Source organism: Diadema antillarum, unplaced genomic scaffold (assembly GCF_040938485.1).
Source record: "Diadema antillarum isolate AM-2024a unplaced genomic scaffold, OU_Dant_1.0 scf00000019, whole genome shotgun sequence".
NCBI lineage: Eukaryota > Metazoa > Echinodermata > Echinoidea > Diadematoida > Diadematidae > Diadema > Diadema antillarum.
In genome coordinates this window covers 336,259-351,661 of record NW_027270908.1, presented here as the reverse complement: position 1 = coordinate 351,661, position 15,403 = coordinate 336,259, and the positions used below count along the sequence as shown (strand labels likewise).

The window sequence follows — 15,403 nt, the reverse complement described above, 5'->3', positions numbered from 1 at the left end:
ACGGCAGTTGCAGCTTACTCGGTTCTTCCATTTGTCAAATGTTTCCTGACAGGTGTTATGTGGGAGGTGGCCACTGCCAAGAATTCGCGAAAACTTGTGCCTTTAAATCGTGTAAGTTAATAATGGAGGCGGTTCTGTCAGGAGTTTCTAAAACACCTAGGTGTCTTGACTTCTCCTGATCGACTGCTCCAGTTGTTGCCACGGTCTATCTTTTTGTATAAAATCGTAATTTGCACTTAACTATTTCTTGAGACTTGGTTGGTTATGGATGGACATGGATTGGCGATCATTGTCGAGCCAGAGGGCTCCACAGCGCCCAGCGAGCGGGGAGGCGGGCACTGACTGTCATCGCGCGGTGAAATAGAGTTTGCATGCCGATTGCTAAATTGAGGCTTAATTTATGTGTTGAGACTATACAGAGGTTGGGACATTCGTTTCGATTTGGGCTGTTGTTGTGTTTTTGTTTTACAGCACAGAACATTGCCTTTCTTGTAGTTCTTCTTCTTCTTCTTCTTCTTTTCTTCTCTTCTTCCGATCATGATTTTATAATATGATTGATGTTATTGCTAAAATAAGTAAATATTTACACTACATTATTGGTAGTAGGACATCTAAGTTTGCTACCACTATTCACACTGACTCATTTGTCTTATCCTGCCTCATTTAATTATTTGTTTCTTTTTTTTTCCTATTGTTGAGTACCATTCAAATACAAAGCTTTAATCAAATGAAATGTAGACAGATGTCATTTATCTTTTTCATATCTACTTTTGAAGCTAATATCTGTAAACCAGTCATTGAGTTATTAGGTTTAATGAACAGAAGAAAGAAAGGAGATCTAAGTCAGTAAATGTTGGGGGATGCCATATTTGCCTCACTACGGTTTTCAATAATTGTTGGTAAAACACAAGTATGTGTTTGGTGATGTTGTGAAAAAGAGGCTTTCAATATTTTATTGCACTTTTCTTCCAAGTTTTGTCTGTCCCCATGAATAAACAATTTTGTGAATTATCAAATAGAAGCATTTCAAACATAAAAGTCAAAATTCTATAGAAATTGAAATCAATAAAGTTGCCAAAAGCCAGCCATGGTAAGCATACTTCACACCAAGCAAGCATACTTTTCTTTTGTAGATGGGACAAAAATGTTTTTCAATAAACCTAATTGAAGATATATTTTTTGATAGCTATGTAAATTGCACCTATAGCAAAAAACATTTGTGAGGGAGACAGACTTTTTTGTTGGAATATGAAAAGGTTTGCTGAAATTTAAGTTTCCAGTATAGTTTTGACAAGAAATTATTCCATGAAAATCAGGCCAATATATATATCTTCAATTTGCAAGCTTTGGGACTTTAAAAAATGAAATACACTGTAGTCCTGAAAAAGAATTTAAAACAGTCTTCATCAGCAAAAAAAAAAAAAAAATCACATCAGTTTATTTCTGCCTATTTTTGCATGAAACTTGGGTCACTTTGTAGAACAAAATCAACGACTTTAAACTTGCTACGCTCCTTGTACAAAGTATACCAATGTCAGATCGAAGTGACCTTGTAAAAATATTTTGGTCCGTATGAATGCATGCATGTGCCCTCTGTATCCAGCGTTGTCAACAGCGTTGCCTGGCGCCCCCTATTGGGACCGTCAGGTTTAGGCCGGCAAGCCGCGGGAGAGCGCAGGATGGCATGACTCACCTTGGCATACAGGTGGCTGGGGAATGCTCCGTTTAGCCGTGCCGAGCTGCTGATAAGATGTAGCAGCGGGTGAGCATTAGCTCACTTCCAGTTTTTGCACTGTCAGTGTTTGCCCGGCAAGGCCTGGCAGTGTGGCAGAGCGGGGCGTGCGGGCTTTGACTGTGCGCGGTGTGTGACCGACAAGCCTTGCAGTAAAGGCAACAAGAAAAGGGAGAGAGAGAGAGTGAGAGAAAGAAAGCGTGCGTGTGGGAGAAAGAGAGACTCGGGCAGAACAGGGGTCCCTCAACCAATGGTGCTATTCCTATGTCAGCTACCGTCTGGTCCTGTGGATTTTTAATGCGGAGTTCCTTCCAGCTCTGAACAAGGTGCTGATAAAGTGGATATTTGTTTTCACTTCTCTTTTTTTTTTTCTTCTTTTTGTGGGCCATATATTTCTCCTATTGGACTGCTTTTCTGTGTCTTTGGTCACTTGCCTTGGATTAATTGCCATTAATCTCCCTGGAAAGTTAAAGAAGATCTTGCTGGAATAGGAGCCATACAGAGAAGTGATATACTTCATGTACAACACTCTCGTAAGAGCGTTGTAAGATTGAAGGTGGTCATGAAGAGTCAGTCAACTTTTTTCGTAAATCAAAAAGCAATAGCATTTAGATATACAATCTATCAGAGCTTATTGGACAATCAAATTGTGATTTGAAAAGAAAAATGAAATATTGACACTTTTAAAGCTGGCTTTGCTTTTGCACAGTCACACCTTTCTTCAGAATTATTACGTCTTCCAGATAGATATTAAGAGGTATGTCAAATCAAGCCAGCCCATTTCCTGTAAAATTAATATCATTTTGGTCTTCTTTTCAGTCTTATTCCTTTATCTTTCTTGTCACCTTCTCCAGACTCCTCCTGCAGAAGCACATGGTAGGAACCGTGGACTCGGAACCGTCAGCCATGTGCGAGCCAGCGTCTGGAGGAGGCAGCGCGCAGGGAGATGGAGCAGCGGACACGGATAAATCGCGGCCAGCAAGCGTCGACGATGGAAAGGGAATCAAGGAGAACGGTGTGGAAAAGGATGGAATAGAGACGGACACCATGAGCCCCCCAAGGGACAGGGTCAATACAGCCTCCAGCTGTGTGTCCCTGGAGGAGTGGTGTATCATGTCCGAGGAGACCGTCAACCGAGAAATTCTGGTGGACCTTAATTCACAGTCATCTGATGCGGTAAGATAACAATTTGTTTTTAAAAAAAATGTAAACTTCTTGAAATTCAAGATAGATGATTTCACGAAAAGAGGTGCTATTTCAGATTGCATCAGCATCTTCCCAACCAGAAAACACATTTTCTCGACTGTGTTACATCGTGAAGTTACTCAGAAATGTGACAATCTATATTTGATGAGAAAAATAGTGGCTTTTCTTTCTCAAAATGCTTGTCCCGGAGACACCATGTTCATGTTACGCAATAAAGTTCTGCTAAAAGAGGAAATGTGTCCTCTTGACCTATTCCTCAATGATTACTCTACTAGAACAATGTGTTTTGATAACCTTATAACCGATAAACTTTACCATGCAGTTTCTCTTTCTGTGTAATATTAGAAGCTCCACGTCAATGCTGTGTGGTTTTAGAGTGTTTCCTCTTTCATTTCTAACGGCAATCCCCCCCAAAATCCCACTCAAAAACCTCTCTGTTTGAGTTCTTCAGCACACAGTACAGCAAAGCAAAGCTTAGAAAGATAAGTTTTATTTCTGTAATGATTCATCCAATTTGCGGCAGGAAATCTACAAGCTTCAACAAAGGCTTCGAGTGTGACTGTTCTTGTACATCAGCTAGTAAAGGACAAATCACAGTGTACTTTAGTAGTCATTAGTAGTCATTCTATACCAGATGGGGAATTTCTGTACGAATTCACAGCATCAAAATCAAGTGGTTAGAATGAATCAGGTATGTATCTTGCTGAAAGATTTATAGATTTTTGGTCAGTGGTATACTTTTGCACTGTTATAGTGTCATCATCTTCAATTGCTGCATTTTGATGCACTGTCCTGGTGCATAACACAGAGCACCATGCTGTACGTGGCTTGAGTACATGCCCTTGTCTATTAAATGTTTCATACTAATTTTATCTCCTGCACTTGAAGTTGACTCATGAACTCAAAGTAGCTAGCATTCTCTTAAGGGGCACAGTACAATAATGTGGCTCTAGAGTTATAATGAACATGTGTGGAGGAACCATCGTGTAAAGACTACTTGGGTAGCATTGCCAAGCATCATTTCTACTGCCAGCAAGTGCATTATGTCATCTTGATGAGATGTTGACTCTTGCTAAGGAGTTATTCACATCCTGTATTTAAAGTGAAGTAAGTGTAACGGCAGGTGGATGGGTGCTAATGATGCGGACAATTCGGGAGGGTTGGATGACGAGTGCACAGTAGCTGGAGCCTGTTAATAAGAGGGTGCGATGAAAAGTATGTCTGATGGAAGAATTGGGGAAGGGGAGGGAAGGGGAGGGCAGGGGAGAGAACAGAGACGGAGAGATAGATTTTCGGGATACATGAAGCATTAGCAAGCAAGCGAGCTGTCTGTGGTAGATCATGCAGTGGGCCCTGGGCGATGTTTACTCTACATGACTCACTGGATGCGAGATGCATGTGGCGCTTCCCACTTCTAATTGATGCAAAGAACTGTCAGCCCTGTGTTGCATACTTTTGTGACTGTTTTGAGATGCACATGAAATGTCCCAGCTGCTGACAAAACCGAACTTTCAACAACGACTTACATTTAAAGACTGACCTTTGCTTACCGTCAATACAGCATGAGCACATTCAATTATTAATTTTTTGATTTATTTTTACGTCTTGAATACTTGGATATTATCATACTGAAGTTTATCAATTAGCAGGAAGAAAAAAAATGTGTCTCTGATTGTCCCATGATTTCCTACAAAAATCAAACCCTGTCATAGCCATTTTCAAATGCACTTCATTCATGATCAGATTTTCATTTTTTACTCTCAAACATAACTGTTACACAATTTTTACTTGTAGGTGCCCTTTTACGTTCATATTTAGATTCCATGTTATTTATGACAACCTGTACCAAAATACCTCATCAAAATACAATATTGAGTCAGGCTTGGCCATTGGGTTGATGTCCGTACAGTGCCAATAATAGTTTGTGGAAATACCCCTGAGGCCTCAGTATTTTTTTTGGCAAGTAGCTGTTTTAAAAGCAGAGAATAGATTTGTTTTGAAAGATTTCATATACTACCAATTGATGCAAATTCCACGTATATTTGGATTTGGCCAATTAGCTGTCAGTCAAACAGACTTTCAAACAAAAAATCCTACTGAAGACCATCATGAATCTATTAAACAAGCTCGATCTGTTATTATATTAGTGATATGTATGCTACAATGTTCACTTGATAGTTCCAAGTTTAAACAAAACTAACTTATGCTAAAATTTGAAATCATATTTCTGTTTGTCCAATTCGTAGATTTTATTGTTTGACCCATCTTTTATTCATCAAACTGTTTTTCCACATGCATGTTATGCAGTTTTGCTGCTTCCAAATGGTTAAGTAAACTTTGGTATTCAAAAATTTATGTTTTCACATTTTGTTGTGACAATTGGAATTTTGTGAATACCAGGATGTCTTGATGGTCACAAATATTATGTAAACTACGACATCGTATCATTTTATATGATATCAATATGGTTCTCTGTATGTCATACTCTCTCTGTGTCTCTACTGTTGTAATATCAAGGGATAGTCAAATTGTTTTTGAGGTCTGCATTAGTTCCCATTACACTCTTAGACGACCTTCTACAAGCATAGGAGAAGGGGCGCACAAATTTTGATCCGTAGACTCACCGCAAGTCTACCTTACTGACTCTGTTTTGATCAGCCATGAAACCGCTTTTATTGGATTTGACCATCATCATAGTTCTTTCTTTTTTTTCCTTTTTGATACCCTATTACTATCCATCCCACGCAGTGCGTACTCGTGGTGTTGTCAAACTGCACAGCAAAGTGCTGGAGTTTTAACTGCCAGGATTAAAATGTGTAATGGGATATTTCCTTTCGCTGTGATTAGAGGGGACTTGCCGGGCAAAAATAGCCCTCGCCGAAGTGGATCGGCATGAAGCAGAGACACATGAGCACTAACATGACTTTAACGCAGCCCAGTGGAGAGGTTGCAGATCGTGAAATACATCGATCTGTCAGTATGTTGTATGCAGGTCCTTTGAAGATAGGCCTACAGTGTACCTTTGAAGAGAGGCTTTGGGTGGACATGATATAATAGAGAGAAAAAAAAAACAACAACAATTAGAAGTGTGTCAGCACTACTGCTTCTGGATACATTCAGTACCTCACGTCTTCCGTGTGATATCCAAACATAACTACATCTCATTTTTATTATCAAGAAAAGCAGTGCTGCACATTTAAGGCATTCATTTACTGTTTTCCATATATTTCTTCTGTTTAAGTATTACCCAATAAATGTGTTTAAACAGTTGACTTTGTGTTATAATGTACATTCTTGTATGAAAAAAAGAAATGCAGAAATCAAATCAAATCAAGTCAAAATCAAATCAAATTGTACAGTCTACACTGTGAAGTGAGTTTAGCTTGGAATTTAACATTTCTGCTCATTTTGAGATCTACCTTGTATTCCCATTTCATCGATTCTATTCGAAGCCGTGATGTCATTATCACATACAATGTATGCAAGATGTCATCTTCATATATTTCATATTTTGCATGTAACATACAAAATAGCACCTTGTTGGAAAGCAGGTTTCGATAGCCACAGACTGTAACTGCATTGCATAGATATTCATGGCGATATGAGTCTGTGCATACTGTTGTGTGCGATGAGAGTTACGTTATTGCACATTATGCTAACAACACAGATGCTAGAAAGTTGCGCAAGTTTTAGCTGCGGAGTCTCGATTAGTTCCTCCAGCAAGCTTTTTGCAATGAAATATTAACCAGCCACACATTTGTTTGATGTGATATGAGACTTGGCACGAGATGATCAGCTTCATGTAGTAAAATTGCCACTTCTCTTTCTCTGGTACACATGCCAGTTACAATGCCAGTTACAATGCAAATACAGATGGGAATGTAAAGTGGCTGCACATAATATAGTTTAAACATGTACTTTAACCCAGCAGGCAGTAAAGTGATGACCTGCTGATGACGCAGCAGCAAAATATTACTCCATCCTATGTTACCTTGTACAAATATAAAACATAAAAAATATAATATAAAAGATATAACACATAATTTACAACAGTTTGTATTTTATACAATATTCATGATCTGCACTACACATACACATCAATATACCCTGGTACATAAATGTTCATTTACTGTACACACACATAAATATATGAGTATATATAAGTACATAATTATTGAAAATTCATTATACAGTTATTATAAGATACAAGCAAAATTTGTTTTTATCTATATATGTCCATGTACACACACATAGTTATATTGTCCTACAAATGTGTTGTGCTACATATAGGAGAGGCAGCTGTTCTTCCTGTATGTCTCTGAATTATGGGGTACCTTATAGACAGAACTTCTTTAAGTGGAAGGTCACACTATCTGGCTTGATTATTGTTTGTACCCCTTGAAGCAGCTGCTCTGCCAATATCCCGTTGTGCCAGGAGAGATGAGAGAAAAATTTTGAGAGAAATATAATAATATCTCTCTGATGCTATCATCAGAGAATACATTACAGTATCATTTTGCTTGACTGTAGTCCGTAATCATCGGCCAAAATTTCCATTTGGAAAAAAAAAAAGTTGAGAGAGAAGATTTGCTACAAGGATCATGATTCCTATTCTTTTTCTTTTTTGTCTGTAACACAATATTCACAGCTTTTTGATATGCTTTATTTTCAGGAAACTGAGATGCTCAGTTTTCTCGAATAAAGAATGACTTCACAGCAATGATAGTGACATGTAATAACTTTTTGAGAAGCATCCTTACTCTATTCTTCAATTATATGATCTAATGTGACTTTAAAGAAAAAATAACCTAGATAGCAAATATACTGTTTATAAATATGTCCCTAAATGTTTCCAAAAGAATAAAGTAAAGGTGTTGATAGTGCAACGTGAAATACATATGTGTTAGTGAGAACTAACACACTGTCCCTGCTAGTTTGATGTAGAAACAACAGGCCTCTTTCAAAATATATTCAACCTCAGATATTTCTAGTCACGTTGCCTTCTGATTAGATATTAATGGAGCCTACTTTAAGTGATTTTGTAGCCATAAGTAAATTGATCTTTGTACGTGGTGTTGTTAGGTGAGGAAATGCTGGGCAAACTGTACACAAACTTGTGAATAACATGTTTAACTTGCATTGAAGTATGAATCAAATTTATTCATGTTTTTTTTTAATTCTTTTATTTTTTAGACCTGTGGTTTATGTGACAACAAATTATTGTTCATTCAAACTCAGTTTACATTTCTGTGGATACAACACCACTTTTATATGATGCATGTCATACTATGCTGGAATGACTTAGCTAACTTTTACTCACTGCTTGTAATCAAATGTCATATTCCCTGCAAGATTCTGAAATCTCGTGTAATTTTTCTTTGCAATACCTCTTTTTCTGCCAGAGATTTCAAGCAATGTGTACAACGCTATGGGTTTTTCTTTGCCAATCATCTCTTACAGCACACAAAGTGTTTAAGACCCACTGGATTCCTGTCAAAGCAATGAGTATAAAAATGTATGAGAAATCAAGCTTATCGTGGTGATGCTAGGCTAAGGTAGGCATCAACATGCATGCGTGAGATTTATTTCAGGAGAAAGATCTAGGTTCAGAAGTTTGTTTTTGAGGCCTCCAGTGGCAGCGATGATATCCATCTCTGTGAACATGTTTCAAGGAGTCGCAGCAATCAGACAATGCTTGACTAGTAATTACCTTGCTCTTCCGAAGAAGTTCCTTCCTTGACGTACCCCTCCCGATGTGTACTTGACTCATGGAGGTGGGGGGGGGGGGGGGGGAGGGGGGAGAGAAGGGTAAGGATGAGGGGAGGAGGCCAGGCAGAGGAGAGGTGTGGGGGGGGGGGGGAAGGGATGGCTTCGTGGAGGATGTTGGGGGAAGTGACGAAGAGAATCAAACAGGATGTCTGGAGACAGTGAGGGGGCAACTATCACATCAGTGGTTGTCAATGACGGGTGTAACGCCTCAGGGCTATTCATGGTCAGGGTTTCGTAAGAACAAAGAATGACATGGGGGCAATAAAAAGGAAAAAGCGGACCCTCATTTCCTTTTTATAGCTGCAGCATATCCGTCCACATGCAGCAGCATACGATTTGCCAAACACCCAGGGATGGTTTATTTTTTTAAGAACAGAAATAGGCTCCATCTTTAACCTTGCAACGATGAATCATATTGCAAAGGTAAATGACAACATTGAATTCATGGTCGCAGATGTGCTAAAGACATTCGATTTGGAAAGCTCGCCGTTTCTGTCCTGCAGCAGTCCACACTCAAAAGAAGACAAATGACAAACAGCAGCACTTCCATTTCGTCTCACCCCGCGAACTGGGAGGAAGTTTGTTGTTCAATTTTTATCACAGATAGGCTATTTTTAATCCTGATCACCTAAAAATTAGGGTGAAATGTTGGAGGGCCTGCATATATGGAGCTACTGCTTTAAGGAACTTAAAGTAGCATGCAGTGTGGGGGAAAAAAAAAAAAACTTGAAAAAACATGGGAGGAGCAGGAAGTTTGGACTGATTTGTCAGAGTGCTGGGCTAAAACATCTCATCATTTCTCGCCTGCACAGAATCTCATTTTACATTTCTGATACCACCAAAAAGACTCTAATTTCTTTTAAAAAACAAAAACAAAAACAAAAGAAGTAGCTGTGAAGAACGTAAATGAGAATGACAGTAAATGCCCCTACTTCCTTCGTGCCAACATGCGACACGCTCACATGCAATCTGTAAGTCAATAGGGCATATCTCTTTTCTAACAACCAAACAGACAGATAAGGAAAGCGCACCAAAACCGATCTGTACCTTACATCTTTTTGACATTCCTCTATTTTGTGTTTATACAGGCACATATTCCTGTATTATGTATATTTGTATAGTATATTTTTAGTAAGAAAGAAAGATTGGGTCATAGACAGGTTCATAAGAACTGCAGTTTTGAAAAAGAAAAGTCAGTATGAAATCACATTTCAATTCACTGCATGGTCGTTAAGATGCCTTCGACAGGATCTTTTCAAAAACATGCATTTACGTGTAATAGCATGGACTCATTCAGACAAGATTTTGTGTGTGTGTGTGTGTGTGTAGTCCACAGGGTACATTCTTAAAAATGCAGCCAGCCATGTTAGTTCCTCTGCTCCAGGGCAATGAATGTGTAAGATATGGAGCATATAAATATGTTGTTGTTGTTGTATCAGGTCACACATAAAGCTGAAGACCAACAGCGTATGATGATAAGCTCAGCGAAGCTGAACGAAGTTCATAGGCCTACTTGATAGGGAACTATTTGGCAAGAAATTTTTTTAAGTCTTTGTGCAGTCGGGAGTTTTCATGCATCAATTTTGCTCTATGAAATCCCCTGTCTTATCTTGTGTGGTTTGTATATGTGTGTGTGCATGTGTGTGTGTGTATGTGTGTGCGTGTATGTGTGTGTGTGTGTGTGTATGTGTGTGTGTGTATGTGTGTGTGTGTGTGTGTGTGTGTGTGTGTATCCAACGGCAGCTAGGGTGTCATTATGCAGCTATGCTGTTTGTGGTGATACTGTAAACGCATAGTATTAGATCAACAAATCTATTCGCTCATGGGGCTTGCCAAATTACAAGGCGGTCTGTGTTGTGACTCATTGTCACTGGAGTTTTACAAATGGTTTATTTAAAGGGTTTTGCTATAAATGTTTGTCTAAGTTTGCTTCATGTTCTTTTCACTATGACCATGTTAGAGCTCTAGCCAAAGATAAATTATTTATACCAAGGAAAAATACAAACAGGTGACAAAATGCATTAGGTATGTTAGGCAAGATATAAGTGTAAAAAGATGGTGTCCCTGAAAAGCAAACATTCAAGACTATTTTGTTGGATACATCCTAACTAATATCACAAATATATTTTGCCAAGCCAGTTATATTTTTGGGCAACATGTAGTTCTCCTAAACAAAGCTGTTGTATGTACTGAAGAATTAGGAAGTTATTCCCTCATCTCCCCCCCAAACAAAAATCTTTCGATAAAATGCAACTATATGCCTAATTCATATCTTTTCACATATACTGTATACGCCATATTTTTCACGAGTCTAAATTTTTGTGGATCGGGAATTCCTGACGATTTCGCGAGCGGTTAAATTCGCGATCGTAGAGTCCTGTACTGAAAGGAGAAGTTTACACGCATACGTCACATTCACATCGGGATCAGAGTCAATATTTTCGTGTGTCCTTAATTTCATGAATAGCACCTGACTTGCGAAATTCGCGAAAATAAAAACCTAGAGAAATATTTGGCGTATACAGTATGTCATGTCCCAGTTCTAGAATTTTTCTCTTCAGAAATAATGGGCATTCCTTTCCTTATACCTCTCACTTGCACTCGATGGCCTCTCTCTCAATGGTGCCAACCAGGAAATCAATCTGAATGTGAGTTTAGGAGAATTGTTGCAGAATTGACTGTAATATCTCAAAAGCATATTAAATGGGGGAAAAGAAATTAAAGATTCAATATCTCGCCCCAAAATCAGGAGTGATTCCTCAGAGAGGCCAGCAGTCAAGGCAACTGTCAAGTCAGAGCATCGGAGTCATTCATTATCACGTAATTAGAATAATTTCCTCGTTTGGGGAAAGACCAGGGATTCTCGTTTGCCAGCCCAGTCGGCAGACCTTTCCCCCATTTTGCGCAGACACAAAGCGTTAGCCCGACACTGTGTGAGAGCGCTTCAACTGTAAGAGGGGAAGTATTCTTTATCATCTTACACCTGATACTACTTTCCCTTTCATTTTCATTTTTTTTTTGAAGTGTAATGTGACAAATACTTGCAGTGACAGTTTCAGCTCAATCATATTAATCATTGTGAGAATATTAAAGTTGTCAGTATTTCTTGCAATCTTAGAGAGCTGTGCTGTTTAAAATAAAATGACAATTCTCCTGACTGTACTTAAGTTTCCAAATATTATCATGCTTAAAATGGATGAACCTTCCACCTCTCCTGTAACATTTGACAAATTTTTTTCAACATGCCAATTGTCATAATGTATGATTAACTAATGGGAAATATGTCTCTTTTGATACTTTTAAAATTCATATGAAACTTACTTTTGGAAGGTCATGGAAAAAGAAATGTTAGCGCACTGAAAATTTTGTCCATGTTTTACTGAACTGTATGGCAGTTTTAGAAAAGGTACAACACTTCCTTCCTCGAGAAACCCATTATTCTGTTTTGGAAACCAACTGTGAATTCAAATCAATTTGAAACTGCATGGCTTTCACTCTCTATGCTGATTAAATTGGACTTAAACAAGATGAAATCTTTGTGCTTGTTTTAGAATCTTACATTCCTGAATTGTTCACATTCAAGAAGACAAATGAAGCAGAAGTTTTAAGAGAATACTTTTTTATTTGATGTGTCTCTTTGAATAATGCCATTTGGAATTTTATTTTTTTCATATTTATGGACCCAAGGAGCCTCATTTGAATAGAGGTTAAACCAGAATTATTCACAGCATTAAATTTTTGTGTTGAAACGGCTTTTTTTGCGGCATCAAATTTGTTTGAATAGCCACAAGCATCTTTGCATGCATTGTAATTCACGGAACGTGGCACTCAAAATTTCATTGCACATTAAAATTTGTGGTTTTAAAGTATCACACATGATTGGACGTATAAGATGCGTAGTTTGTTTACGAAGAAATGCAGAGGGTGTAGGAACGTGCTGCCCTCGTGGAAAACAAGAGCGGTAGATGACAATGTTTTATGCGTGGGAGACCCACGGCCCGTACACGTGAGAGTGTCCCGCTTCACTTCTTGCAAAAGAGGATCAGTTGAGAACCTGAAGATGTGGATCAGTACAGCGCAACCCACACATGAGGTATGGCTGTGCAAAAGGGAATCCACTTGGTTTACTCTAGAGAACTGATGAAGGCAGCAAACATTATTCAGTCTATCATTTCCTAGACCATACCAAAGTTCAACAAAGAAGAACTGGTCGCAAAACCCGGTCCTTATGATCCATTTAACAAACTGGCTCTGGTATTTACTCTTTGTGTTAAACATGGTGGATGCATCGTCAAATTGTTTGTGTAAATAGCTTGAGCAAGGGATACTTGATGTAAATGTGCAGGGTTGTATTAAAAAAAAAAAGGAATAAAAGACTAGCATAAAAGGCACAGGTACATGTACATATGCCTAATATGGGATACAGCTGTTTGCGCTAACCTTTCATCCACTGTAAAATGAAAAAAAAAAGAAGGAAAAAATATCAAAGTCATTGTATCTATGCGTCATTGTTGCGGGCAAATTGATAACTTTGCCCTGTCTCGTAGCAACGGCTTCTTGATATTTATAGGCAAGCATATTGGCGTACATTGTGCGCAAATGAGAGATTCATCAACTGCTGGTGTCCCAGAAGAGCGAGGCGATATGCCTTAATGATTGCAGCGCTCACTGTCCTTGCATCTTGGGATGTGGCAGTATTAAAGCAAGAACAGAGTTCCGTTGACAAGAACTATCACTCCCTCCTGATCCCCGCCATAATTTTCTCTCCCCCGAAAAGCGCCAAGTCTCCCTCTGTCGAAAGGTTCCCAACTTTCAGAGCTTGGGGGTGAGTAACCCCCGACAACAGAGAGGAGCCCTCCAAGGGGGTGTACAAGATGCAGCGTGGCGCTTTCCGTGATCCTGTCATTAGAATTCTCTCCAAAAACAAGAGGCCAAGATAGGGGGAAAACTAGCTTTAAAAGACTTTAAAAACGTACTAACATTTATGAATTCTTTTGTTGTTGTTGTTGCTGTTGTTGTTTTTATCAATGAAGCAGAAATTGTAATTGGAGATGGAGTCAAGTACATGCACGCTTTGCTGACCTTTAATTGTGAGGGCTTATTTTTAGTTATTTACAATGGTAACACACTTCTTGCGTGAAGGTGTAAAGTTCAAGAATTTTCTTTCTGAGTTCTGTCCATTTTGTCATTTTATCATAAAAAAAGCAGTAACTCATTTTTCTCTATGTCATCAGTTGTAGTAGCAGTAGCAGTAGTAGCAGTAGATTTAGTCATAGTAATGTTTTCTTTATCATTGTCATTATGTACTGTACTACTGCTAACACTGCAACTGCTCTACTGACTTTGCTTCTAACACTACGATAATTTCTCCTACTGCCACCAAGTATGGCTATTGCAATCATCACATCATTTTGTCACTTATTCATGCATAGTTATGAACTTATTCCATATTGCCCATAAACTGTGGATAGTGGTTATATTATCTTACTGCTGTTAGTCCAAATTTAGCATTACAAATGTGATCGCAAACTGTCACATATGAAATATCGCGTTTATTAAGCTTTAAATTAAATGGCAGAGAGATTTGGAATCAAAATTTGTGATTGTGACACCATGCCTCGTGACACGCTGAAGGTTTACGGGGATTTCTCCATCGGCATCATGTTGATGCTTAGCCGCTTCTGAACAGTGTCACATATATTCATGCCGAATGATCTATATCCTGTGATGACATGGTATTAACATTAAGCGCAGTAATGTCCCAAAATCCCCAAGCCAGACATTTAATACCTGATTGCCGTAACGATCCGACCTATTGCATGTCTAAGCACGTTTCGTGAATTCAAATCATCCAGTATCAGTAGCGTAGCAACTTAAAGCCGACTGCAATTTTGTCAACAAGCATTTGTTTCACAAGTAACTGTTTACATTTAGATCTGAATGGTTGCCTTCTCAAATTTCCGACATATTGCCTTTCATGTCACCAAGCATTAATTAAAGAGAGAAATTTGCAAGAGCCCCCCAAAACCTCATGTTAAAATGATCAACATGGATATGCATGGTCACTTGGACTTTGCATGAAAATTTATGCATAAAAGTGTGGTTTGAAGAGACAATATGTCAAAAACATGCAAGAAAAAAGGAAACAACAGTAGCAATTGTACACACCAAGCTACGTAAATCAACTGTTTGCGCACATTGCGGCTTTCAAAGTCCAGTCTTTAATTATCAGCGTTAATCACCCTGATGGCTCATATCAAATGATATCTTGATAATCTAGCCTTCTTATAACAACCTGTTGAGTTGGGTATAATGGGGGGGGGGGGGGAGGCTAGCAGAATGCCTTTGTAAATATGATCAATTCTAAACTGAAACCACCACATTTTGTTATTCACAACCTCTTCCTGCACATAAAGCATTTTGTTAATACTGGTTCTTATCAACTCGTTGTAGCCTGGGCATACCCTGTACATACTTAAAGGGACTGTACAGTTCTGGGTGAGGTGAGGATTTAGCTTTGAACGTTTTGCGAGATATTCAGAAACCACTCTATGAGATGTCAAAGACCATGCAATTCTAAGGGGTATCAAAAGTTTATTTGATGAAGATCGGTTTTGAAATGGCTGACGCGATATCCAAAAACAAGGTGAAACAAAGAGATCCTGATAAAAGGCGTGGCCTGTCACCTTTTATCAT

General features: G+C 38.6%; 1 protein-coding gene across 1 annotated transcript in view; it reads left to right on the top strand.

Annotated features, from left to right (window-relative positions):
* The first annotated feature begins 33 nt into the window (after positions 1-33).
* Positions 34-15,403, top strand: part of LOC139728671 (uncharacterized) — a 101,824-nt gene continuing 86,454 nt past the window's right edge. The window contains exons 1-2 of the mRNA XM_071639610.1: positions 34-111; positions 2,587-2,908. Coding sequence (XP_071495711.1) covers positions 2,606-2,908 — 303 coding nt within the window. The 5' untranslated portion in view covers positions 34-111; positions 2,587-2,605. The remainder of the gene's footprint in view (positions 112-2,586; positions 2,909-15,403) is intronic.